The sequence below is a fragment of the Bubalus bubalis genome, chromosome 18 (assembly GCF_019923935.1).
Source record: "Bubalus bubalis isolate 160015118507 breed Murrah chromosome 18, NDDB_SH_1, whole genome shotgun sequence".
Lineage (NCBI taxonomy): Eukaryota > Metazoa > Chordata > Mammalia > Artiodactyla > Bovidae > Bubalus > Bubalus bubalis.
Window position 1 is genome coordinate 42,723,884 of NC_059174.1, and position 27,035 is coordinate 42,750,918.

At 43.8% G+C, this 27,035-nt stretch overlaps 2 protein-coding genes and 1 long non-coding RNA gene across 7 annotated transcripts in view; 2 read left to right on the top strand and 1 right to left on the bottom strand.

Moving 5' to 3' along the window:
* The first annotated feature begins 421 nt into the window (after nucleotides 1–421).
* PDCD5 (programmed cell death 5) lies at nucleotides 422–6,229 on the top strand. Its single transcript, XM_006056382.4, has 6 exons — nucleotides 422–595; nucleotides 1,531–1,568; nucleotides 3,887–3,948; nucleotides 4,665–4,756; nucleotides 5,664–5,735; nucleotides 6,034–6,229. Exons 1-6 carry the CDS (start codon nucleotides 530–532, stop codon nucleotides 6,079–6,081), a joined length of 378 nt encoding a protein of 125 aa, XP_006056444.1. The 5' UTR covers nucleotides 422–529; the 3' UTR covers nucleotides 6,082–6,229.
* Nucleotides 6,230–8,763: 2,534 nt separating this feature from the next.
* The window catches only part of ANKRD27 (ankyrin repeat domain 27), a 60,650-nt gene continuing 42,378 nt past the window's right edge, over nucleotides 8,764–27,035 (bottom strand). For 4 of the 5 annotated variants that reach the window (XM_025269001.2, XM_025269002.2, XM_044932176.1 and 1 more), the window contains 8 exons: nucleotides 24,873–24,995; nucleotides 16,448–16,645; nucleotides 15,648–15,767; nucleotides 14,569–14,730; nucleotides 12,984–13,095; nucleotides 11,624–11,702; nucleotides 11,364–11,436; nucleotides 8,764–10,098 (listed from right to left, as the gene is read on the bottom strand). In XM_025269001.2, the coding sequence (XP_025124786.1) occupies nucleotides 9,868–10,098; nucleotides 11,364–11,436; nucleotides 11,624–11,702; nucleotides 12,984–13,095; nucleotides 14,569–14,730; nucleotides 15,648–15,767; nucleotides 16,448–16,645; nucleotides 24,873–24,995 (1,098 nt within the window). In that variant the 3' untranslated portion in view covers nucleotides 8,764–9,867. The remainder of the gene's footprint in view (nucleotides 10,099–11,363; nucleotides 11,437–11,623; nucleotides 11,703–12,983; nucleotides 13,096–14,568; nucleotides 14,731–15,647; nucleotides 15,768–16,447; nucleotides 16,646–24,872; nucleotides 24,996–27,035) is intronic. The other variant, XM_025269003.2, reaches the window with a different exon arrangement.
* Nucleotides 14,726–16,137, top strand: LOC112580273. The gene is made up of 2 exons (XR_003104600.2): nucleotides 14,726–15,397; nucleotides 15,843–16,137. It is a non-coding gene; the product is annotated as an uncharacterized LOC112580273 (long non-coding RNA).

Consider the following 27,035-nt stretch of genomic DNA (forward strand, 5'->3'; position numbering starts at 1 on the left):
GAGGAGAAGGGGACGACAGAGGATGAGATGGCTGGATGGCATCACCGACTCGATGGACATGAGTTTGAGTGAACTCCGGGAGTTGGTGATGGACAGGGAGGCCTGGCGTGCTGTGATTTATGGGGTCGCAAAGAGTCAGACACGACTGAGCGACTGAACTGAACTGACTGATAGTTGTTGATGGTAGCCTGTTTCTAGGTTATTATCTTTTCCCACACACAGCCGGATCTTAACCCTGCCGGCGTCCACGCCCGCTGAGCACACGCTTGCAGCTGGGAGCAAGAACCGAGCTCGGGAAGGCTCGGGGCAGCAGTTCTGCCCTACATCCCACCGCCTGCAATCGCGGATTCGGGTTTCTCTCCAGTCCCTGGCTGGGGCGGGCTGCGCGGCTCTAGGCTAGATTGGTGATGCCTGGGCGCTGCGGACGCCTGCGCAGTGCAGAGGGCGGTGCGCGCGCAGAGGGACTGCCGGCGTTCCCTCGGAGTGAGTCGGAGCGTGTTCGCTGCTGCTCGCCCGGGCCGGCCGCAGCATGGCGGAGCAGGAGCTCGAGGCGCTGAGGAAGCAGAGGCTGGCCGAGCTGCAGGCGAAGCACGGGGTGAGCGACCCCAGCACCCGCCCAGCCCGTCCCCTGCTGGGCGCCGCCCTCACCCGAGGTAGAGGGCGCGGCCCCCCAGCGGAGGCTCCAGGCATCTCTGCCCCGGGGCCGAGGACCCCGTCTCCGCCCGTGGCGGCCTTCTGGTAGCCTCCGAGCCTTCTCGGCCCCTCTGCCCGTCGCGTAGGGGCTCGGGCGGCCACCGAACCACGTGCTGCCCCGGGCTGGTCGGGCGCGGGCCGTCTCTCACCCGCCCGGCCGTCTTAGGTCCCGAGCAGAATGCTCAGCTTCTCCGGTCTCTCGGTGCCCTTAGCTAATGGACCTAGCCTACTTGACTACTGTTCCAGGCGAATGTTGTTTAGAATACAGTTGGTTCGACCCGAGGGGTCGACAGACATCTTCTGGGGGGGTCTTCCTTGTGCCAGGAGCAGAGGGTACAGCGGGGAACATCGCCTGACGGAGTTGACAGCCCTGAGAGCCAGGCACTGAACACTAACCCCGGAGATGAAACGCCCAACTAATGACTTTGCTGTGAGGAAAGCCGGAGTGAAGTGTTAGGGATGGAGCGGGATAGCCTGGAAGGGAGCGTTGTTTGGTTATCAGCGTCCCCAATACCGAAGCACATTTTCTTTTCCAGAAATTATTCTTTACACGTTAAATACGGTTTCATAAGGGGGGCTCTTCTCCTTAATAACCTGTTTGTATTCTAAAACATTCTATTAGATTGAGACTTTAGAATTCATCAAAACGTTGTAGTAAGTGGAAACTTATCTTTTTACTTCTGTGAGGCCCAGCTTTTAATTATTTTGTAAGCCCATCTCTACCCCTGCAGGAGCCTGTTAGGTACCAGAAACAAAATAAAATAACAAAATAAAATAGTTCCTCCCCCCCACCCCCCCCACCGTGAAATTTCTAAAAGATAAACTTGTTTTTTTCAGGATCCTGGCGATGCAGCACAACAGGAAGCGAAGCACAGGTACCGGCTGGAACTCTGAATGTAGAGGGGCCTCTCCCTTTTTTTTTAATTAAGAAATAATTGATTTAGTTTCCGTGTACAGTATGCTGATTCCATATTTGTTTATATTGTGAAGTGACCACCACTGTAAGTCTGGTTAACATCCATCACTACACATAATTACACATTTTTGTTTCTCGTGATAAGAACTTTTGAGATTTAACTCGCAGCAACTTTCAATACTATTAACTATATACAATTCAATACTCCTTAAGTATAGTCACCACCCACTCTATACGTTACATATTAATTACATCCCCGTGGCTTATTTATAACTAGAAGTTTGTACTTTTGACACCTTCACCCACTTTGCCCACCTCTTGCTCTGTTCTCTATGTCTGTGGGAACTCTGAACTCTTTGAAGGGTGGTTTCACCTTTTTTTTACTTTAGGTTTATTCACAGATGTGTGAATCTTAAAGTTATTCCTGGCATAGGGATTTTTCCAGACCCATCTCGATTAGTTTGTCAGTTAAGTATGTATAGAACCCCGCAGTACTTACTACTTTGTATTGCAATTACTGATTGATGTTTCTCTGCTAAACTGTGATTACCTTAAAATAAGCATACTAATAGGACTACCTCATAGGGGTGCTATGAGGATTGCAGGGGAACCCAGGGCAGGGAACCCAACCCAGGATTCTTGCCTGAAGAATCCCATAGACAGAGGCGCCTGGCAAGCTACAGTCCATAGGGTCACAAAGAGTCGGAGGTGACCAAAGTGACTGAGCACGTACACACAAGAAATATTAACTGTTTTTCCTATTCTCAGTTTATCTCAGCACGTGGCAGAGCACCTCACATGCGGCAGGTTTATTAGTAACCCCATCATGCTACCTTTTTTCCCTAACTCTTATAAAAAACACAAAAGGTAAAATTAACCTTCTTAACTACTTCTGAGTGTATCATTCAGTCGTATTAACCATATTCTCATTGCTTTGCAACACATTTCTAGAACTTTTTCATCTTACAAAACTGGAAGTATACCTATTTACTCCTTATCCCTCCCTACCCTCAGGCTACTTTTTATTTTTCACCTGGCACAGCACACACACAGCATGTGGGATTGTAGTTCCCCAACCAGGGGTGGATCTCATGCCTCCTGCATAGTAAGTGCAGAGTCTTAACCACTGGACTGCCAGGGAAGTCCCCAATGCTACCTTTTAACTCATTCGTTCATCCATCAAATATTTACTGAGCATCTGCTCTGGGTCAGGCATTGTGCTGTGTCTACAGAAATAGGCAAGATGGAGAAGGTTCCTTCCCTTCTGTATGTAGCTCATATTAGAGGGAAAGACATATTGTTAAGCACCTGGGATAGTGCTAAGAAGAAAATAAATCTACTACATGAACTTCACTGATTCTGAAGATGGGAATTTTTTTTCACATTTTAACATATCTGAAATTCAGATGTGTTGCATAATTGATCGCTCTTCTGGATTCTTCCGAAGAGGATTTACCTTTACTTCTGCCATCACTTGGGTCATTTCTAACCTTAGACCTCATAAAATTCTCTGCTTGATGTTCTTTCCCTGCCTCCGCCCTGCTACCAGAAGGAATTCAGACAGCAAACCTACAAGGCTAAAGCTTGAAGTCAAGAGACACTTTTTTTCTTTCTCCACTCAGGGCTGAAATTGATGAATGCACACTTTCCTTTCTGCATAGTGGTTTATTTCCTGTTTCCCTTGTACAGCGGATTCAGCCTTCTAATTCAGCCAAAGAATCTCTGCTTTTTTCTGTGTTAAGTTCATATTAAGTTTCTTGAAGGGCTTCATTTGAAAAACAATTTGTGCTTTAAAAAAATTGGACACTGTCCTGTGAATATGAAATAGTTCCTGCCTAGATAGGTGGAAGATGCAAGGGTAGAAATGGGTATAATTGTAACTCCTCTCCCAACCCAAAACTAGAACTGAGAATCTTAAAACGTGGAATCTGGTCATACCTTGGCCACAGTTACCTGTGTCTTCTTAACGTGGTCTCCATGAACCTCAGCTTCTTTATCTCTAAGAAAATTATATGGATTAATCATTCGTCTGTGTATTTGCCTGAAATCTCACTACAAATTTCTAGCACTTCTCACACAATGGGTACTTAATAAGTGTTTATAATGGTGGTTGAACTGAAACTCACTTCTGAATTGGGAAACGGTGAAGTTTAACCTTTCAAACTCACAAAATATAAAACTGGCTTTTAAGTAAGAATGGACTTGTTACATTTTTCTGTGTTCAGTAGGAATGCTGGCAGCTTAGTTCTAATTTTGCTTGACCTGTTTTTCTTGTAGGGAAGCAGAAATGAGAAACAGTATCTTAGCCCAAGTTCTGGATCAGTCAGCCCGGGCTCGGTGTAAGCATCTTCAGTTTTCTTTATAAAAGTGGTTTGAGTCAGCTTAGAATATGCAGCCCTGGATGCATCACCGTGATTGTACATGCATAGTAATATAGAAATTTGCTTTTCTATTGGATGGGTTGCTTTTTGAGGGCTTCCCTGGTGGCTCAAGCGGTAAAGAATCCGCCTGCAGTGCAGGAGCCACAGGAAATGCAGGTTCGATCCCTGGGTCAGGAAAATCCCCTGGAGGAGGAAATGGCAGCCCACTCCATGGACCGGGGAGCCTGGTGGGCTACAGTCCATGGGGTCACAAAGAGTTGGACATGACTGAAGCGACTTAGCATGTATGCCTGCAATATAGAGATTGCTCTTCATGGAACAGCATGGTTTTGCTTTGTTTTTAAAGCATGGAGCTTAGAATCTGAGCCCCCAAGTTTAATCTTGGTTCACTACTACCTCTGTGGTCTTGACTGAGGTTGACAAAGCTGAACTGTAGTTTCCTCATTTTTAAGAGGAGTAACAATAGCATCTGCCTTATCTACCTTGGTGGTCTCAAGACATAAATAAGTCTTAAGTGCTTTAGAAATGTTAGTACTTAGTCTCAAGGAATAAGTGCATTTAGTCAAGTGCATTTAGTTCTGACTTCTTTTTGTGCGTGTTTGTGTGTGTGTGTTTATATATATATATATATATATATATATATTTTTTTTTTTTTTTTCCCCCTTCCTTTTTAGTAAGTAACTTAGCACTTGTAAAGCCTGAGAAAACTAAAGCAGTAGAGAATTACCTTATACAGATGGCACGGTATGGACAACTAAGTGGGAAGGTAAGCTTGACCTGCCTTGAGGCAGTTTTAATCTGTTGTTACCTACTTGACCAAAATGTATCCTTAGAAGGTCAATTTCATCTCTTTCTGGTTACAGAATTCTTGTTGAAGCAGTTTTTAAAGGCGAGAATAGTGTCTACCATAGATCCTAAAAGATAACTCTCTTTTCTAAAATCCTTTGCTGCTTTCCTTTTCTGACATTGCTCTGGAACCAGTGACTATTAGGGTCAGATAGCCTAAATTGCTTCTACAATGGAAACAAGGTTTGTCAGCAATACTAATTAAAATTGGGAAAGTTATGCTTGTTTCGCAAATGAAGAAGTGCTAAATTTCCTGGTTATTCTGTGCATTGCTATACTGCCATGAGGGATATATTCTGGCAACCCTGATCTTCCTTCAAGATCCAGACGAGCCCCACCGGCACTGGGGAGCCCTCTGCCACCACCACAGCCTGCAGAGATCAACCTCCCCTGAACCCTTTACACTGAGAACGTGTGTGGAGGGGTGTCAGCGGCTTCATCTTTTTTGAGTGACTTGTCTCCTGCTTTTAAGTTTCTCAAGGTCTCGGTGCGGAGGCAGAGTATCTCTGTCCCTTTCACTTAACACAGTGGTATAGGTGGTTGTCAGTCTGCTAGTGGTGATGAAGGGGTTCTTAAATACCTGTTAACCTTGGATTTTTTGAGGAAGCTAACTGATGGATACTTTTCCTCCCGCAAATGAAGACCAGCAGAGCAGATTTTAAGTGCAACTTAAACCAAGAGTTATAGCCAGTGGTTTCAGCCAGCTGTCCCATTCTCCTTCCTTCTTGACCTCTACCTCCACACCCTGGAAGGGTTGAAATGATTCAGTCAGCTAAGGTCAATTCTTTGTCTTAAAAAAGCACTGTTTTTCTCTTTGATTATCCTAGGTATCAGAACAAGGTTTAATAGAAATCCTCGAAAAAGTAAGCCAACAAACAGAAAAGAAAACAACAGTTAAAGTAAGTTTCCCCCAAAGCACACAACAAAAGAAAGATTGATATTTTAAATACGTGTTACATCTGCATGTAGTGTGTCAAACATTTTAGCCCATAGACATTTTTGTTTTACAACACTGGGAAGTTTGGGGAGAACGTTGCATTGAGGGTCTAATTTTCAAGGCTCTTTTGTTGGTCTGAAACACTTAAGTTATATTAAACACAAACAGAAATGTCTTTCTGTAGTGGGTAGGAATTTGTTTTCTCAGAAAATCTGAGTTATGTTTTATGAAACATGATACTCGTTTAATTTTCCCCCCAGTTCAACAGAAGAAAAGTAATGGACTCTGATGAAGATGACGATTATTGAATTTGTCTAGAGACTGACTGGAACTTAACTAAGTTCCAGTATTATCTAGGAGATAATACTTGGCAGAAGTTAAGATCTGGTGGTGTGTTTACTTTGTTTATTGTCTATATACCTTTTAAAAATAAACTTGTTATGCAAAATAGAAAAATTTGGACAAAGTTGTTTTTCTACCATAGAGAAATAAGCAGAAGATCTGCATTTAAAACTTTTTGTCCTTCCCTATCAAAAGCTTTGAACATATGTAGCAGCATGAATATATCCTTCATACTTGTGACATTAGTGTTAAGTGGGAAAATGACCTTAGCAGAAGTAGGAGCTGCTCCAACATCTTCAGTGAGAAGAAAATAGCAGCATCTATAACATCATAGGTTTTAAGACTCATGGATTAAGCTGAGTCAGTTTTAGTATTTCCAAGACATAGGTTCTGAAAGCAGATAAGACCTTTTTCTTCCTACAGATAGTCCTTACATTTAATGTAGGAAAATTCCTAACTTTGATTTCATTTATAATCTGCTTTTCAAAGCATTAACTCATCTAGCAAATATTACCCGTACCACCTCTGTAACTGGAGGATACGTCCATTAGAAAAAAATTAGCAAAATAACTGAGACATGCTGGTAATAATACTTAAACACTAGTAAACATGTTTTTAAGAGAAATGATTTCTAATGATTCAAGTCCAGTTAGTTCACCATTGTGGTAGAAATGTTCTGGGTCTTCAGTGATAGGGTTGCAGGTAACTTAAAGCAAGTGTCATCTTTTGTCCTTTATTCCCACCAGGTTACGAAAAACTGTGCTTGTAACTTTGAATCATAAACTTAACTCTCAAGTGAGCTATTCAGTGTAACTTGTCTTAGTCCGGGGTGGGGGGGCGGCCAGCTCCAGAGGAAGTGCATAACATTTAATGAGCTCAGTAGGATTAATAGCAGGAAAATGTGATTTATAGTTCCAGTCTCTAGCTAGAGATATATACCCTGCTGGTATATTTCTAAATTATACTTGAGATTTTACTCTATTTCAGACTTAAAATTTAGTGAAGTGAAGTCAGTGTTAGAATATATGTCTAGTATTCCTGAGTAAGCAAATAAATGAGTAGAGCCATTAAGGACATCAAAAAGAGTTCAGAGGAACAGTAAATCACCAAAGTAAAATCTGATCAAGGATTTTGAAAAAATAATCCCAGTTAACAGGTAGATTTTACATAGAAACACTGGAAGGAGACTAGACAGCTCTGAGCAAGTTTGCTACATGCTTTCTCTTACAAAATAAGCACTGTTATGGCAGCTGTTGAGGTGAAGGTGTTGGACTATAAACCTCCCCTCATTCGGAGACACTCTAGAATGGAAAGTGAGGACAGAAATTCTCGATGACGTTGCAGGGGTGGAATATGTTCCCATCCAGGGGGTGGAGGCTGGTTATTCTCACCTTTCTGATTTAACTGACAATACTCTGAATTCAAAACATTCTCATACAAAATAGGAATTTTGGCATTACCAATTTCTGAATTGTCAAATATAGTTTTAATTGAGAAAGTAATTAGAAACACATGTGTTTTTTAAAATACTTGAGGTAATCACTTCAGATTGCTCACCCTGCTGATTACCAGAATAGCTCAAGAGGAAACTTCTCCCCCAGGATTGAGAGTCCCATTCATGGTATTTCCGTCTCCAGGTGAAGGGCGCACCCAGCTGGAAACAGGTGGCACTGCTAGCCAGGCCTTGACCCCAGCTCTGCCCGTGCAAGCAAATTAGCCCCCTTATTTCCGTAAACCTTCTCACTTGACATTCCTACCAGCTGAGGCACTTGTCAGAATTATGGAGGGTGTATGTGAATGTTTGGCTTCTTCAATATTTCTTTCTTTTTTTTTTTAATCACAGTATGGTTGCTTTACAGTGTTGTGTTAGTTTCTGCTATACAACAAAGTGAATCAACTGTATGTATAGACATCTCTTCCCTCGTGAGGCTCTCTCTAGGTCATTGCAGAGCACTGAGCTGAGCTCCCTGTGGTACCACAGCTTCCCACTAGACACGTCTATTGTACACACAGCAGTGCCTATGTCAGCACTACTCTCTCAGTTGGTGCCACCCTCTCCCCCATGCCAGGTCCATGAGTCCATTCTTTTACACCTGCGTCTCTATTCCTGCCCTGCAAATAGGTTCACGGTAGGTTTTCAAAACTGTTGTACCACCCCCAAAATTAGGTGGTTTCCAATGTACGTATTTGTATCTTGGACAGGACTGTGCTAATAAACTGCACAGTGTCAAGTCTCTTAATCAGGATGCTAGAAAAGCACAGCAACTTAGGCCAATAAGGTGGTTTTGTTTAAAAGTGGGGGAGAGGAGGAAAAATAGAACAAACTTCCAAAGCAACCGTGCTTATTTGCTGTTTGGGCTACGTACCTGTATTCACTTTGTTCTTCTGATGCTAAAAGAAATGAAAATACCTTTGTGGGGGCCCTAAGCACCGTGCTTACCGGATTAGGTCAGCAGCCTTGGATAATCTGCCCCAAATGACCCAGTTCACACGTTTCAGTCACACTTGTATCTCTAGCTGAAAAATAAAATGTATTATCTATCCAGTGGGAGAAGATGACTCCACACACCAAGCACATGTTGATAGCAGAAAGGCTGAGAAACTATCACCACAGGAGAACAAACTAAAAAAGGTACACCACGACACACTCAAGAATCATAAAGTTTACTGTTTCTTTCCCATCGTTTGGCACATATCCAAGGCACATTAGAAAATTAAAAATCATAAATTACTTTATAGAAAAATAATCAGCCCCTCCCTTCTGTACATACATAAGTATTTCCAAGAACGTGCACAAAACCATTTCCCTATTACAAAGTTATTTGAAAATGTACTCAGGACAAACCCGTGTTTGCAGCTCTAGACTAATTAGTAACATAAAAAAATAAGAAATATAATCTATAGAAATTTATAAAAAGGAATAAATGGCAATAAATTCTAACGTAAAGTTACTTTGACCTGGTTTGTGCTGTAAGTTTTGAATCTGAATCAAAAGACTAAGAGAAGATGTGCCAAGTCTGCTCTGTTCAGTAACCATCCATCCGGTGTGACGTTTAGGGGGGCTCTTAACGGAAAGGGATGTTTCTAGAGACACTGCTACAGGTGTATAAGTGCAGTGGTCAATTATCTGTACTTTGTTGGAAGAAAAAAGTATACCCAGCTTTCCCCACATACATAGTGTAGAACATGTCATATGTGTCCATTGAACTAAAATGAGCAATCAAAATGGCATTTAGGCATCTTTGGGTTCAAGTGTTGCTTAAAAGGGACATTTTTCAGCCCTGTTTTCTTTATTCAAATGCTGTATTTCTGCCCAGCCTCCACAGTACAGTGAAACCTAAATTGCTTTTCTTCAGCTTATCCCAGAGGGAGGAGTTCTTTTAGACTGTGGTTTGCTAGTTCATGCACATCACAGAGGTTTAGCACCTTTCATTAGAAGGGGGTCAGAATCTGGTGATGAAACCTCTCACTGTAACCCAGGAACCCAAATACTTAAGAAGTGTCTTAAAGATCTGGACACCACTGGAATTTTTGTCCATCCCTTTTCAAGTGTACCCATTACCTCTGAAGAGGAAAGAGCTAGTGATGACCTGCTGTTGTATTCTTTCTGTCAGCCACAGAAAAGCTTTCAGGACCTTTCTGCTTTTCTCTCAAGCCAAACAAATTGCATTTAGTGCGAAGCTGTATTCATGCGCAGCATCTTCTTGTTGAGGACTTGCTTCTTGGCAGTAGATAATTCCTCCTTATTACTGTTAAGACTGGGAAATGCTAGCCTCTTGGGGAGTGCTCAGGTTGCCAGCAGTCTCTGGGCCCTTGGGTGCCACTGTGTCGTCGACCGTGTGTCTACGCAGCATTCTCCTGTTTCTGGGAGCAGTTTGCCTTGGTCCAGACCTCTCCGGCTGATCGTTTCCTTTGTCAGCAGCCTCAGACCTGCCCTGGTCTGGCAGGTTATTGTGCTTCCGTGCGACTCTTTGTCTCCCTGGCTAAAGAAAAGATACGATTCAGACACTTCACATTTGCACTGTACTTGAAAACAACCACCAGAGTAACAGCTACCCTTGAGCACTTCTTGAGGTGTCATCAATGTGCTAAGTACTTTGCAGGCATAATTTCAACTCTTAACATCCCTGCAGTGAAAGTGTGACCTGCGCGTACTCCACATGTCAGACACAGTGTAAACATGTTCACGTGTTTTCACATTTAATCTTTGCAGCTCTAACAGATGTGTACTGCTGTCATCCCCACTGTGCATACAGCTGAGGACATAGGATCAGCAAAGTTCAGCAATCTGCCTTAAGTCCCCCAGCTAGCAAGGGGAAAGCTAGCACTTGAACCCAGCCATATTTCAAAGTCTGCAGGTTTTCCACCCAGCAGCAGGTCTATTAACAAAGCCAGGGAAGATTAACTATGAAATCAAAATCAGTCATATTAACAAAAATCACTTTAATTTGCTAAAAGATTTAGAACTGTACTATATTTGTTCCAGCAAGCCTATGCCAGACATACTATACATTCTATTTCTTAATAATTGGCATTTATGATATTGACGAACACCAATAAGAAAAGCCATGTTTCAGTAATGCCCTACTGTATAGCACAGGGAAATACATTCAGTATCCTGTAATGAACTATAATGGAAAAGAATCTGAAAAAGTATATATATATATGTATATATGAAAAACTGAAATCACTTTGCTGTACACTAGAAACTAACACAACAATGTAAATCAACTATAATTAAAAAAAGAAAAGAAAACCCATGTTTTCTGAGAAGAGCCACCTAATAGCACCACAGAAAGGAAAGCAGGCTTCTTTTTATGAGTATTAAATAGTGTTGTAGGAAGATGGCCACGAACAAAACTGACTATATGAGCAACATTATACCATACTCCCCAGGTTTTTAACTATCCATATACAGATGTGTTTTCTTCCTTACATTAGTGATTAACACGTTAGTGAATTAGCTCACGCGGTAAAATCTGAGAGAGTTCACCTAGTATGCATGTTATGAACTGCGGGATCTTCCCATGTGTCAAAACTGTCTGCCACTTTCCCCTCACTTTCCTCTCTCAGCTCAGAAATGCATTATTAAACGTAACAGTATTTAATCTTGCCACCACACTCATTTTGTTTCTAACTCTTTACCAGTGACGGGACTACTGAGATATGAAACGTGTTTTCCAAGGATTAGTTTTGAAAAATCTAGGATTTAAAAAATAATGGTATAAGCCAGTGTTTAATAACTCACCTCATGCAAAGAATCTTTAGTAAGATTAGGGACACTTCTGTCTCGTGCCATAATCTCCTTTGGAGTCCTTGCCCTGAAACCCAAAACAAACTAAAATAAGTGTTTGGGATAGTGGTGCAAAATATTCTGGTTGGCCACGAGGTGGCAGCATTTGATGGGTGCAGATTTATTTATATGCATTAAAGCTGCAAATAACCTGCTTGAGTTGTAAGTAAAATTAAGGTCAAAAGCACAGAAATAAACTTGAATTTTATACTCACTTAAATGGACCAACTGAGTGGACAAAGTAAAACTGTCTTGTAAAAGGTTCATCTGGTAGATCATATAGTTTTGAATTCCCTGTAGATAAAAGGATAAAAACATCTGAAAACGTCTAAAGGTAGTTTAACAATTGTTTAGAAATTAAAGCACCGATGCAAACTTTCAACATTTCTTTTAGTTAAAGTTTAACAACATTTAGGAAATTAAGGATTTCATTTGCTTACAGAAACGTGTTAGTAGATACCTATGTATTACTGTATGAACCCCCATGAAACAAAAATAAACCCTTAATACACTGATACTCCACAGGCACAAACAATTACAATGAGACAGACTCAGGATTACCCAGATATGTGAATAGATTTATTCATATTATTACACTTCAAACTACAACAATAGTTTTTTTTAAAGTTGAACAAGGACCCCATCTATAACAACTTTTTTATTAAAATAAGAAAATACTTCAGCCCCACCCCTGTTTGGCAGCTGCTGTTCTAATTACCATTAACCTCTATACACCTGCAAATTAAAAAAGAAATTTCTTAACATTTAAACTTTTTATATTTGTGTGTAGCCGATTAACAGTATTGTGGTAGTTTCAGGTGAACGGCGAAGGGACTCAACTATATGTATAGATGTATCCATTCTCCCCCAGACTCCCCTCCCACCCAGGCTGCTACATAACACTAAGCAGAGCTCCCCATGCTGTACAGTAGGCCCTTGTTGGTTATCCATTTTAAATACACCAGTGTGAACCTGTCCATCTGAAACTCCCTAACTATCCCTCCCATCCTTCCCCTCTGCCAGCAACCATAAGTTCCTTCTCTGAGTCTCTTTCTGTTTCGTAAGTTCATTTGTATCCTTTCTGTTTAGATTCCGCATATAAGGGATGTCCTACGATAGTTTTCTCCTTCTCTGACTCAGGATGACAATCTCTAGGTCTATCCATGTTGCTACAAATAACACTACTTCATTTTAAAAAAAAATATTTAAAGGTAGCATTTATCCCAGATGTCCAGGAAATGCTTAGAAAAAGGCTTGGATTTAGAACTCGAGACATGGACGGAACTACCAGAGGCAGGGCCTCCTCCAAAGCTGGCAAGTGGGGGCCTGACCTTCAGGGTAAGGCCTGCAAGTGTCCCCTCCCCCCTCAGGAAGCACTGCCATCGACCAGAAAGCCAGTATCCAAAACAGGCGATGAAACAGGCTATAATGTACATTTCTTTGGTGCCTATAATCCCATTCCCAGTCATGACTCTAATTACATTTTGCATTTAAAGTTAGGTGAAAACTGGCAACCACTCATGGATTTCCAAATAAAGCCAAGCTGAGAATTCCAGAAAGAATGTGAGTTCTTACATTTTTTCCTGATCTTAACAGTGACGTACTCGCTGTGGTCTGTTTCACCAATGTCGTCTAGTGTGGCCACACAGCTTGGTACAACTTGAAGCAATTCCATTATTTTTGAATTCTATAAGTTGAAAAGGAAAAGGTAACAGTGATGGGGTTTTAAAATTCTTTCTTAGGAGGTTATTGCCTGTTTTTAATGTAAGTGTCAATGCTGGTGTGGCTGGGCAGAAAAGCTAAGAGAAGCCACTACCGACAAAAGTTGGAGGCCATAAAGTGGTGGACAACAGCCCCGCATCTGGGGGCTGGCTCTGCCCGTGTTTCACTGCTCTGTGCAGCGGGGGTGATGAGAACAGGATCTATTACTGTAGACTTATTGTGAGGTTACTGAGCGCCCAACACATAGAAGTACTCAGTAAAAGATACTCATCATCATTTGAGGAAGTGCTAAACTGAATGTTTAAAATATGTCAATTCTGTTAAATACAACTGAAAATTAGAAATGAATATATTGCATACTACACTGAATATACTAAATAAACATACTCAGCCTATACTTCAGCGACCTGATACAATATACTAAGTAAATAAACTCAGCCTATACTTGGCCACCTGATGCAAACAGACAACTCATGGAAAAGACCCTGATGCTGGGACAGACTGAATGCAAAAGGAGAAGAGGGCAGCAGAGGATGAGATGGTTCAATGGCATCACCGATTCAATGGACATGGACTTGGGTGAACTCTGGGAGATGGGGAGTTGCTGCTGGGACTGCAGCAGGCCGGGCATGCTGTAGTCCATGGGGTCGCAGAGCCGGACACGACTTAGCAAATGAACAACAACATGAGTAGTTGTGTTATGGTGACTTAAAAGTGTCAGTGGTGCAGTTCAACAGCCTACCGGTTGTCTACCTGAGTAGGGAACTATATGAAGATTCAGCGTGAACAGAGGACCAGTGAAGAGGTGCCTCTTCCCCAGGAGGAGCAGACTGTTCCCTCACCATTTCCCACAGTGCACATCCACCCCTGGGAGGGTGGTAAACCGCCCCTCACAGAACTCAAGGTGTGCTCACGGACCGCACACACTTTCTCCCTTGTGCTGCTAAGACTCTGATGGGTTGCCAGGGCGGGGAGGGCGAGACCAGGACACTGTCGCATCCTGCTTCTTCCCCGCAGGCACCTGACTGCTGGGCAGTGGGCCAGGCCAGGGCACCAAGGCCCACAGTGGGTGAGAGGCACCTCTACTCGGACCTTTGAAAACTACCCCTGGGGACTTCCCTGGCTGTCCAGTGGTTAAGACTGTGCTTCCAATGCAGGAGGCATGGGGTTGACCCTGGTTGAGGAACTGACATCCCACATGTGGCATGCAGCATGGCAAAAAAAAACTACCGCTGGCTCCCGGGCAGGCCACCTCTGACCAGGTGACCCAAGGACCAGGGGTGTAGCCACACTGGCAGACTCTAGCACGCTAACTCAGCCCAGCTCAGTGAGTCAGAGGTCTGGCTACCATTCTCTCAGATCTGGCTTCAACGTGGGGGATCCACGAGAACTGTAAGGGAGCTTGGGATGCCCTCAGCCAGGAAGTGCTCCCACCTACCTGTTCAGCACAGTCGATTGCTGTGCACTGCCTCTTATTCAGGACCTGAACCGATGCTCCATGAAGCAGTAGCAGCTCCACCACGAAGACGTGCCTTTCTATCACAGCCTCGTGCAGTGCTGTGTTGCCCTTGTTGTTGGAAGCGTTGATGGAGGCCCCATGCTAGAAAGAAAAGCAGTGCAGTCAAGAGCAATGCTAAAAATGATCCACGCCGAATTGATGTGGTAGCTATATGGATGTACACTATAACCTTCCTTCAACTTTTCTGCATGTCTGAAATTTGTCTTAAAATGTTAGGGGTAAAAGTAATACTGAGGAAAAAAGATTTATGTACAAAGATATTCATGGCAGCATTTATCACTCAACAGCAGGGGAAAAACAGAAGTCACCTAAATGTATTAAGCAGAAAGAGTTTTAAAAAAGAAAACTACAGTAAGTACATCCATAATTATGCAACCATTAAAAAAATTCAGATTTTTAATAAACGGTTTTCTATGTTAAGTTAAAACAAGATAGAGGACCTCCCTGGTAGTCCAGGGATTAAGACTGTGCTTCCGCTGCAGGGGCTCGGGTTTGATCCCTGGTCCAGGAAGTTCCACATGTCATGCAGTGCAATAAAAAAAAACCAAGATAGAAAACAATACTGATCTAAACTATGCACATTTTCAAAAAGTCACCCAAAATAGTTACCCTTGAGTAACAGGGTTATGGAAAATTTGGGTTTTTCCCATCTTTTATAAATTCTTCCTTCTACAGTCAACACATACAACCTTCATCATGAGAGGAAAAAAAAGCAGTGACAAAAAAGGACATTCAGCTCACATTTCAGGTAATGATTCAACTGACCTGGTAAATGAGGCAAGACCCAAACCTCCAGGAAAAGCGGTGTCTCAGTCCTTAACCCTGCATCTCTGATGCATCGCTGACTCCAAGGCCCCTGATTCCAGAGCTCCTCTCCCAGGGCCCGCTTACATCATGAGCCCTGCCACCTCCCCAGGGCACTGCCAGGGGCTCCCTGCGAGCTGACCCAGTCAGCAGCTCCTGGGCCGGGGTGGGGGCAGGGGTGGCGGGTGCCTTACCTGCAGCAGCAGCGCCGCGACTTCGTGGTGGCCTCTGGAACAGGCATAGATGAGGGGTGTGTTTCCACTTATGTCCTTTTTATTGGGTTTTGCATTCGACTCTAATAGACACTTCACCACCTAGCCCAGAGAATAAAAATTTAACATTAGCAGGGAGAGATCCTCTAACTTGATATTCTTCTGGTTTTTCTGTAGGTTTATCCAGAGGGCTCTTTAGACACATGTCTGACCCTCAGGAGAAAGCAGACCAGCTGAAGCATGAAGGGGTTAACCTGTGCTGAGGGTCTCCTGCAGGCCAGGCATGCGCCAGGCACCAGTGCTTGTCATTGAATCACTGTATGTCCCCTGGAGAGCTGCAATAACTAGTTTTACATGTTAGGAAGCTGATGCTAGGCATTACCTGAAACATGATTCCTGTCTTTAATAAGCTTACAGTAGAACTACTAAGGGAAGATGAAAAAAAAAAAAGATATTTAACTGTCTGGCACAAGACAGGAGCTGTGGGAACACAGAGGTGGTCAGACACACTTCAGCCCTCGATGACCAAAGCCCAAGAATAAGAGAGAGGCAGTTCCAGGTGGGGGTGAGAATCAGGACTGGCTCTGGTTGGCTCCGCCCCCAAAAGCACCAGGGCTGTGTGTTCTGTTGCCAGGCGGCCCTGCCCTGTGCGTCTCAGAATCTCAGGGCTGGGAGGAAGGACACAGGCCAATCCCTTCGGACAGCCACCTTCCCCCTCTGCAGTGTCCCCATGAGGTGAGGTTCTAACCCTGTCCACGCTGCCCGAGAGTCAGCACCGGTACCTGGAAGTGGCCCTGCTGGCAGGCCAGGTGGAGTGGGACAGCCTGGCTGGCATCTCGGGCCCCCACGCTGGCACCGTGCTTCACAAGGAGGAGGATGAGGTCCGCCCGACCGTGCAGGGCAGCAACGTGCAGCGGGGAGGAGCCATCCTGGTTGGTCACATTCACACCAAGCCCACTGGCGGGAATCTTTGCCAGCTTCTAGTAAGGGCAGGAGGTGGAAACAAATGTCATTAGTTTTTAAGAAAACCAGCTAAAGGAATTGAAGCCACCTGTCCCAGCAGCCCCTCTGTAAAATTTGGAATCACAGCGGGATCCTGAATCAGGCTGCCTATAAGTGAATTAATACTGAGAAAGGTCTGATATATCAAAGTGTAACTTCCATTTTCAAGAAAGGAAGCCCCCTACAATGATACCATATTATACCATGGCAGTTCAATGGCGAAAGCAAATCCTGTCTTAGATGGTGCTGGAACAAGTGGATATCCATATAGGCAGAAACTGCCCATCAACCCTTACCTCACACCCAACACACACACTAAAGTGCATCGCAGACCTAAATGTAAAAGCTACAGCTATTAAACTTGAACACAAAGGAAAATCTCTGCTATGCTGGGATGGGCAAAGAATAGCTAGGACACAAAAAGCAAAAGTTTGATAAACTGGACAATAAAAATATTTAATACTTGCTCTTTGCATAAGGTAAGTAAGAAAATGAAAAGGCAGGTCACAGACAGGGAAAAAAATGTTTGCAATGTGTATATCTGACAAAGGACTTGTACCAACCACAAATTCAAAACAGAACAAGCTCGCTTACAACTCTTGTAAGACAATCCAACTTAAAAAAAAAAAATAGGTAAAAGATTTTCAAAGGACTTCACAAAAGGCTTCACAAAAGACCGGAGAAGGCAATGGCACCCCACTCCAGTACTCTTGCCAGGAAAATCCCATGGACAGAGGAGCCTGGTGGGCTGCAGTCCATGGGGTCACTAAGAGTCGGACACGATTGAGAGACCTCACTGTCACTTTTCACTTTCATGTATTGGAGAAGGAAATGGCAACCCACTCCAGTGTTCTTGCCTAGAGAATCCCAGGGACAGGGGAGCCTGGTGGGCTGCCGTCTATGGGGTCGCACAGAGTCGGACACGACTGAAGTGACTTAGCAGCAGCAGCACAAAAGACAGTTGAGCTTGGTGGGGGAGCACCTAAGGGACTCCCCTGCTGGTCCAGTAGCTGGGACTCCATGCTCCCGATGCAGCAGACCCAGGTTTGGTACCTGGTAGGGGAACGAGATCCCACATACTCCAACTAAGAGGTCACATGCAGCAACTAAGACCCAGCACAGCCAAATAAATAGTAAAAAATGAGCACATAAAATAACATCTTTAGTTACCGGGGAAAAGCAAATCAAGCCAAGAATCACAAAACTAAAGGGTCATGAAGCACCATGACAGTCGGGAGAGGGAACGGCCAAGAATCACAAAACTAAAGGGTCATGAAGCACATAAGTGACAGTCGGGAGAGGGAACGTGCAATCCAGCCAACTTCAAAGGGGCAGGAGGGAATATCGAGGGTGATAGAGAGTCCATTCTCTTGCCTGCGCTGGTGGTTAAGCATTCGTTTGTCAAACCTCAGAAAGCTGTTGGCTATCTCAAGCTGAAGCTCCCCTTCATGTTTATCATGGAACTTCCTTATTATTCACAATAGTTTTAAAACCAATCATGCAGATACAAGGAAAATCAATCACTAAATTAAAAGGGCAAACAAAACAAACCAATAGAACTAAAAACAAACATTGAATTGTGATGCTGGATCAAGTATTTGATAGTGGAATGAATATGTCAGTGGTTTCTGTGACTGATCAAAGATTAATCTTGGGTTATCTAGTTCACTTCTTGATGATTAAAAATATTATCTCTTTAAAAAACTATGCTGAAATTAAAGGGTGAATTTTACTGTACATAAGTTATATTTCAAAAATCACAAACAAACAAGTGAAGAAGTAGAAGGGGAAAAACATGATGAAACACCACTGCACACTTACCAGAAGGGCTAAAGTTAAAAAGTCAAAATACCAATTGTTGACCAGGATATAGGTCAATTAGAACTCTCACACCCTGCTGGTGGGGAATGAAAAATGCTATAATCACTCTGGAAAACTGGCCATTTCTTATGAAGTTAACATATACGTCCTGTGTCAGTTCAGTCACTCAGTCGTGTTCAACTCTTTGCGACCCCATGAATCGCAGCACGCCAGGACCCCCTGTCCATCAACAACTCCCAGAGTCCACCCAAACCCATGCCCATTGTGTCAGTGATGCCATCCAACCATCTCATCCTCTGTTGTCCCCTTCTCCTCCTGCCCTCAATCTTTCCCAGCATCAGGGTCTTTTCCAATGAGTCAGCTCTCCGCATCAGGTGGCCAAAGTATTGGAGTTTCAGCTTCAACATCAGTCCTTCCAATGAACACCCAGGACTGATCTCCTTTAGGATGGACTGGTTGGATCTCCTTGCAGTCCGCGGGATTCTCAAGAGTGTTCTCAAACACCACGATTCAAAATCATCAGTTCTTCTGTGCTCAGCTTTCTTTATATTCCAACTCTCACATCCATACATGACTACTGGAAAAACCATAGCCTTGACTAGACAGACCTTTGTTGGCAAAGTAATGTCTCTGCTTTTCAATATGCTATCTAGGTTGGTCATAACTTTCCTTCCAAGGAGTAAGCATCTTTTAATTTCATGGCTGAAGTCACCATCTGCAGTGATTTTGGAGCCCCAAAAAATAAAGTCAGCCACTGTTTCCACTGTTTCCCATCTATTTCCCATGAAGTGGTGGGACCGGATGCCATGATCTTAGTTTTCTGAATGTTGAGCTTTAAGCCAACTTTTTCACTCTCCACTTTCACTTTCATCAAGAGGCTTTTTAGTTCCTCTTCACTTCCTGCCATAAGGGTGGTGTCATCTGCATATCTGAGGTTATTGATATTTCTCCCGGCAATCTTGATTCCAGCTTGTGTTTCTTCCAGTCCAGCGTTTCTCATGATGTACTCTGCATATAAGTTAAATAAGCAGGGTGACAATATACAGCCTTGATGTACTCCTTTTCCTATTTGGAACCAGTCTGTTCCATGTCCAGTTCTAACTGTTGCTTCCTGACCTGCATATAGGTTTGTCAAGAGGCAGGTCAGGTGGTCTGGTATTGCCATCTCTTTCAGAATTTTCCACAGTTTATTGTGATCCACACAGTCAAAGGCTTTGGCATAGTCAATAAAGCAGAAATAGATGTTTTTCTGGAACTCTCTTGCTTTTTCCATGATCCAGTGGATATTGGCAATCTGATCTCTGGTTCCTCTGCCTTTTTTAAAACCAGCTTGAACATCTGGAAGTTCACGGTTCACATATTGCTGAAGCCTGGCTTGGAGAATTTTGAGCATTACTTTACTAGCGTGTGAGATGAGTGCAATTGTGCGGTAGTTTGAGCATTCTTTGGCATTGCTTTTCTTTGGGATTGGAATGAAAACTGACCTTTTCCAGTCCTGTGTAACATATCAATTATACTCATGGATAATTACCCAAGTAGACATATGTTTACACAAAGACCTGTACACACAAATGTTCTTGGTTGGTTTATTCACAAAGCCCAAAGCAGGAGACAACTAAATCCCCTGATCCCAGGTTGTTTCGAGTAATCAACAGTTTATTCTTTACCACTGAGCCTGACGCACTTCATTTAGCCAGTTAATCTGCTGAAGGACATGTGGGTTGTTTCTGGTTTGGGGATATGGCAAATGAAGTTGCTGATGAACCTATTAGCAGAAATAAAGACACAGACGTAGAGAACAAAGGTATGGAACACCAAGGGGGTAAGGCGAGGGATGAATTGGGAGATTGGGATTGACATATATGCAGTATTGATCCTATGTATAAAACCAATAACTAATGAGAAATGGCTGTACAGCACAGGGAACTCGACTCAGTGGTGACCTAAATGGGAAGGAAATGCAAAAGAGGGGGTAGAGTATAGAGCTGATTCACTTTGTACAGCAGAAACTAACACACTGTAAAGCAACTATACTCCAATAAAAAATTTTTTTTAAGTTGCTGTGTACATTTGTTTACAGGTTTTTGTGAGAACATGTTTCCATTCCACTAAGATCAATAAGGAAAGCAATTGCTGAATCATATTGTAATTACAGGGTAATTCTATGGTTAGTTTTATATGGAACAACACACACGTTTTTCCAAAGTGGCTTTTACATTCCCAGCAGCAATGGATGAGTGAACCAATTTCCCCGCATCCTCACCGACATTTGGTATTGTCACTTTTCACTAATTTTTATTTTAGCCATTCTGATAGGTGCGTAGCACTATCTCATGGTGGTTATAATTTGCATTTCCCTGAAGGGTGATGACCTTTAACATCCTTTCACATGCTTATTTGCCATCTTTAAATGTTCTTTGGTGAAATGTACGTTCATTTTCTATGCCCATTCTCTTCCTGGTTTGTTTATACTATTGAGTTTTGGAGGTTCTTTGTATAGTCTAGATTCTGGCCCTTTGTCAGATACATGGTTTGCAGACCTTTTCTTTAAGTCAGTAGTTTGCCTGTAGCTTCTTTGCATGGGTTTCCACAGGGCAAGTTTCTAAATGAGAAGTCCAACTATACTACAAAGCTACAGTCATCAAGACAGTATGGTACTGGCACAAAGACAGAAATATAGATCAGTGGAACAAAATAGAAAGCCCAGAGATAAATCCACGCTCTTATGGACACCTTATCTTTGACAAAGGAGGCAAGAATATACAGTGGAGAAAAGATAATCTCTTTAACAAGTGATACTGGGAAAACTGGTCAACCACTTGTAAAAGAATGAAACTAGAACACTTTCTAACACCATACACAAAAATAAACTCAAAATGGATTAAAGATCTAAACGTAAGACCAGAAACTATAAAATTCCTAGAGGAGAACATAGGCAAAACACTCTCCAACATAAATCACAGCAGGATCCTCTATGACCCACCTCCCAGAGCAATGGAAATAAAAGCAAAAATAAAGAAATGGGACCTAATTAAACTTTGCACAATGAAGGAAACTATAAGCAAGGTGAAAAGACAGCCTTAAGAATAGGAGAAAATAGCAAATGAAGCAACTGACAAAGAATTAATCTAAAAAATATACAAGCAGCTCCTGCAGCTCAATTCCAGAAAAATAAATGACCCAATCAAAAAATGGGCCAAAGAACTAAACAGACATTTCTCCAAAGAAGACATATAGATGGCTAACAAACACATGAAAAGATGCTCAACATCACTCATTATCAGAGAAATGCAAATCAAAACCACAATGAGGTAACATCTCACACTGGTCAGAATGGCTGCTATTCAAAAGTCTACAAACAATAAATGCTGGAGAGGGTGTGGAGAAAAGGGAACCCTCTTACACTGTTGGTGGGAATGCAAACTAGTACAGCTACTATGGAGAACAGTGTGGAGATTCTTTAAAAAACTGGAAATAGAACTGCCATTTGACTCAACAATCCCACTGCTGGGCATACACATGAAGGAAACCAGAATTGAAAGAGACACGTGTACCCCAGTGTTCATCGCAGCACTGTTTATAATAGCCAGGACATGGAAGCAACCTAGATGTCCATTGGCAGATGAATGGATAAGAAAGCTGTGGTACATATACACAATGGAGTATTACTCAGCTATTAAAAAGAATGCATTTGAATCAGTTCTAATGAGGTGGATGAAACTGGAGCCTATTATACAGAGTAAAGTAAGCCAGAGAGAAAAACACCAATACAGTATATTAACGCATATATATAGAATTTAGAAAGATGGTAATGATAACCCTATATGTGAGACAGCAAAAGAGACACAGAAGAACAGTCTTCTGGACTCTGTGGGAGAAGGCGAGGGTGGGATGATTTGAGAGAATAGCATTGAAACATGTATAATATCATATGTGAAATAGATCGCCAGTCCAGGTTCGATGCATGAGACAGGGTGCTCAGGGCTGGTGCACTGAGATGACCCTGAGGGATGGGATGGGGAGGGAGACAGGAGGGGGGTTCAGGATGGGGAGCACATGTACACCCATGGCTGATTCATGTCAACGTATGGCAAAAACCACTACAATATTGTAACTAGCCTCCAATTAAAATAAATTAATTAATTAAAAAAATAAATGAGAAGTCCAATTTATCCATTGTCCTTTATGGATCATTCTGTGGGTGTCCAGTCTAAGAACTCTCCACTTAAATGCTGGATTCCAAAGATTTCCTCCTTTTTTTTCCCCAAAAGTTTTATAATTTTACATTTTACAGTTAAGTCTGTGATCCACTTTGCATCAGTTTTTGTACAAGGTGTGAGTTTAGGTTGAGATTCTTTTTTTTTTTCTGAACATGTCCATTTGCTCCAGCACCATTTGTTGAAAAGGCTGTCCTTTCCCCACCAACTTCCTGTTGGCCCTCCGCAGCTGTATGTGTGCGGGTCTGTTTCTGAGCGCTCTGATCTGTCTGACCTGTGTGTCTGTCCCTCCACCTGGGCCACACTGTTTTGATCAGTGTATCTACACAGTCAGCCTTAGTATTGGGTAGAGTGATCCTAATTTATTCTTCTTTGCCAGGATTGTTGTTAAGTATTCTGGGACCTGCACCTTTCCATATAAATTTTAAAATTAGCTTGTCTGTGTCTACAAAAGCTTTGTTAGGATTTTGATAGGAATTGCATTAAAACTGTAGATCAATCTGGGGAGAAATAACTTCTTTCCTATGCTGAGGCTTCGTGAGTCTGTTTCTCTAAGTATTTAGGCATTCTTTGATTGATTTTTTTCATCAACATTTTGTGATTTCCAGCATACAGAACCTATCCATGTCCTGATAGATGTTTACCTAAGTAGTTCATTGTTTTTGAGCAGCTGTAAATGATGTTGTATATATAGTATGTGCTCACGTGCTAGCTGTCTAACTCAAGGTCCCATGTTAAGAAAATTAATTTGACTTTACAAAACAGATACAGAGCAAGATAATACTACCTTATTAAAAAAAGCTTCACCATGGGTGTCTCTAACCTAAGAGATGACTGAGTTTGTCGTTCACATGAACCTTTGCAGCAGAGTGCATGCTGAGATGTGTGACTTTTGTTCTGTCCCCATGCTGCTGGATATTTACAGTCCAAAAAACTGAAAACTGACCTCTCCTACGTGGGCTGCTTAAAAATCAAAGGGATTAAAAAAGGCAGATGCTGGTTCAAAGGATGTGATGTGAAGCAGCATCTCGGGCCCAGCCGATGACTGTATGGCTGGAGGCAATCACCGTATCTCTGCTGTTCTTGCTGTTTACTTTGTTTTTTTTCCACCTCACAGTTCATTAATTGTAAAAAGAAACTGAATTACACATCACAGTGTCTGCTGAATTGGTCAGATAAACTTATGTTCCTGCTCACTTAAAACCTACTACCTTTTTCTCTTTTGTAATTTCTCAAAAAGACACAAAAGTAAATTGCTTCATTCTGTGATTAAATTAACCCCTTACCCTCTTCCAGCCCAGTGGTGTGTTACAGCTTGCTCAGTGATAAAGAACAAAATGTTGATGACACGCAACGACCTGGAATTAGGCTGAGTGAGCAGAGCTAGTCCCCAAAGGTTCCATGCTTATTGATGACATTTATATAACATTTTTGAAATGACAAAAATATCAGAGCTGGGGAACAGATTAGTGGTGACTAGGGGCCAGGGATGGTGGGGTGGGGTGAGGAGGTGTGGTTATTAGAGGCAACATGAGTGATTTTCCTCGTGATGTGAAAACTGATCTGTACCGTGACTGTGGTGGTGGATGCACAAACCTTCAATGTGTAAATGAGACAGAACTAAACATACATACATGCACACAAGCACCAGTAAAACGGGAGATCTAAGACGGACCCATGGCGATGCCCTGGTCAGGATATGTACTGTGCTTTTGCAAGCTATTACCACTGCGGGAAATGGGGGGTGGAGAGGGGACAGGGGTCTCTCTGTGCTAGGAGGGGGGCCCTCCCACAGAGGGTGCACCAACATGAGCCAAGGCAGAGGGCAGCGGAGGTCGCCTGCAGCCTCCCCAGGGGACCATGGCCCCTTGGTGTGTGTCTGTTCATAAGCTCCTGCCTTGTGACTCAGGGGCCCTGAGAACCGCTGAAACACTAAACCCTCGTGCGTGGCCCTGTGCCCTGACCTGCGCGTTCAGAAGGCAGGCAGCCCAAGCTGATCCTGCACGCGTGTCCACTTTCCCCTACCTTGAGCTATAGGGTCTCAGGGGACACCTACAGCCAGCCACTCGGCCTTAGCTGGCTGAGAAGGGGACGACTTTCCTAAAGGGAAAAAGAAGAACTGGCCGCCTACTCCCGCCCCCACCTTCCAACAGAAGAGACGCCAAACCTTTTGAGCTGGAGCACACTTGGGGCACTGGCACAAGGGGTGACAGAACTCAAGATCCACCGCCCCAACAGCATCTTCTGCTTCATCCAGGTCCTCCTCCGTCCACTCCAACAGGTAACGCACCTGGTGTCAAGCAGTGAGGAGAAACGCGGACTGAAAGCCCATCCTAAGCTCCTGTACAAGCTATGGTGTCCTACATGCACACACACACATTAGTGTTCTGCACACACACACATTAGTGTTCTACACACACACACACGCACACAAACACCATATGCACACACACACACACACACACACATAAATGTTCCCAAATCAGGACCTACATCTCCACCACCACCAAAGTAACTTACACACGATGGTGCTCTTTCTTGAGGACTCCAGGGTCTCCTGAGCTCAGGCCTTTCTAAATCCTTTTAGTGGTGACAGAGAGATGGAGCTACCATTTCTGCAGCTTGCATTAGATTCTTCTCTTCTGTCTTAGAAAGGGGCAGCATGGTGCTGCTTCAGGGTGACAGCTTTAAAGCCCTGGTCCTAGAGCATCTCGCGAGCACCTCCTCTTATGTTACCTCCATGTTATCTAATTGTCCTCCTTCGACAAGCAGTCTGTCTCATCTTATCGGGGAGCAGACTCACTCCAAGGGGCCAACAACTTGTTCAAGACCACTTGACGAGGAAGTGGTGGCCAGAACCTAAACACAGGCTCTCTGACTTCACAAGCGTCCCTTCCACATTAATGCTCTAGCCCACAGGCCAAAGCACTGGAAAGACCCCTAACGGGTCAAATTTATGTTCCAGTAAAGGCCAGTTTCTGGGATATTAAATATGAGAAAACACAAACACATTTCCAGGCCTGGTTCTGAGCCCTGGGGAAGTCAGCAAATGCCTGCGAGGAGTGACAGAGGAAGATCCCATGCCCCAGGAAGATCCCATGCCCCTCCAAACATCCCCCCTCCAGGGCCCCCCTCCACATTGCTGACAGCAAATATTCCATGCAGGCTGAAGGCCTCACCTGACCCCGGGGCCTCACCTCCCAGGCTGGCTGGGACAGACTGGACTCAGGGAGATTGCTCCTGGCGGTGGTTAGAAGACATACGATGGGGGAAGGGGGCTGAGGGCGGTGGCCTCGGGCTGTGGGATGGGGGCTGTGTCGTGTGTGTGGATGGGTTTGGGTGGTGACCACCGGGCACTGCCCTGCCTCTGCTCAGCTCCTCCGTGAGCGGCCCCACCCCCTCGCCCGGCCACAGGATGAAAGCAGATGTGTCATGACACAGAAGGGTTGGTCTCTTCTCTACACCCATAGGAGCCTGAGAAACTCCTCCTTGGCTTCCCTAAAGAACACTGACTTCCCCGGGGCTGGTCTCGAGAGGGGAGCAGCCGGCACCAGCCAGATCCACACCCCGGATCCTCCCATGAGAGGAGCTGTGAGTCAGGCTGGGGGTTCACAGTGGGCTCTGGGCAGAGGCTAAGACACTGATAACTATGTTCAGACTCCATATACCCCCGGAGGCTGTGCTAATCAAATCCCAGGAAATTCTGTCCACCACCCCAAACTCCATCATCCTTGAGAAGCACTCCTGAAACATGACTCCTGAAAGCGCTCTTGTGCACTTGATCCACTCAAGGCTCCAAATCTGGTAAGGGCTAATTTACTCCTTTTAAAGTGGAAGACAGGGGACTTCCCTGGTGGTCCAGTGGCTCAGACTCCTTCCTCCCAACGCAGGGGGCCTCGGTTTAATTCCTGGCAGGGAACTAGATCCCACAGGCCACAACTAGAGATCCCTCATGCTGCATCTAAGACCCGTTGTAGCCAAATTTAAAAAAAAAAAAAGTTTTTTTTTAATTTTTAAAAAATAAAGTGGAAGACAGAACAGATTCCTTTCAGGAAGCCGAAGATAAGCCGGGGGGACTGCCCATGAGTGTCTCCAGTGATCTCATCACAGCTGTTCCCCGTCGCCTGACAGGAAAGGTTAGGACGCACACCTTAGCGCCGTCTCAGCTCCGAGCCTGGGACTCAGCCTCCTGACCAGGATGCCACACCGCCCACAGCTCCTTGCAGGGCCACACCAAGGCCCTCTGTGCTCTGTCCTCCCCTCCGCCACCTCTACCCATCCCCTCCCCAGTCTGTTCACCTTGCTCCCGGCTAGTGGGGTCTGGCCCTCT

Coding starts and splice junctions, on each gene's coding strand:
- PDCD5 (XM_006056382.4), top strand. CDS start 530: ATGGCGGAGCAGGAGCTCGAGGCGCTGAGGAAGCAGAGGCTGGCCGAG. Junction 596..1,530: donor AGCTGCAGGCGAAGCACGGG/GTGAGCGACCCC, acceptor TGTTTTTTTCAG/GATCCTGGCGATGCAGCACA. Junction 4,757..5,663: donor ATGGACAACTAAGTGGGAAG/GTAAGCTTGACC, acceptor TGATTATCCTAG/GTATCAGAACAAGGTTTAAT.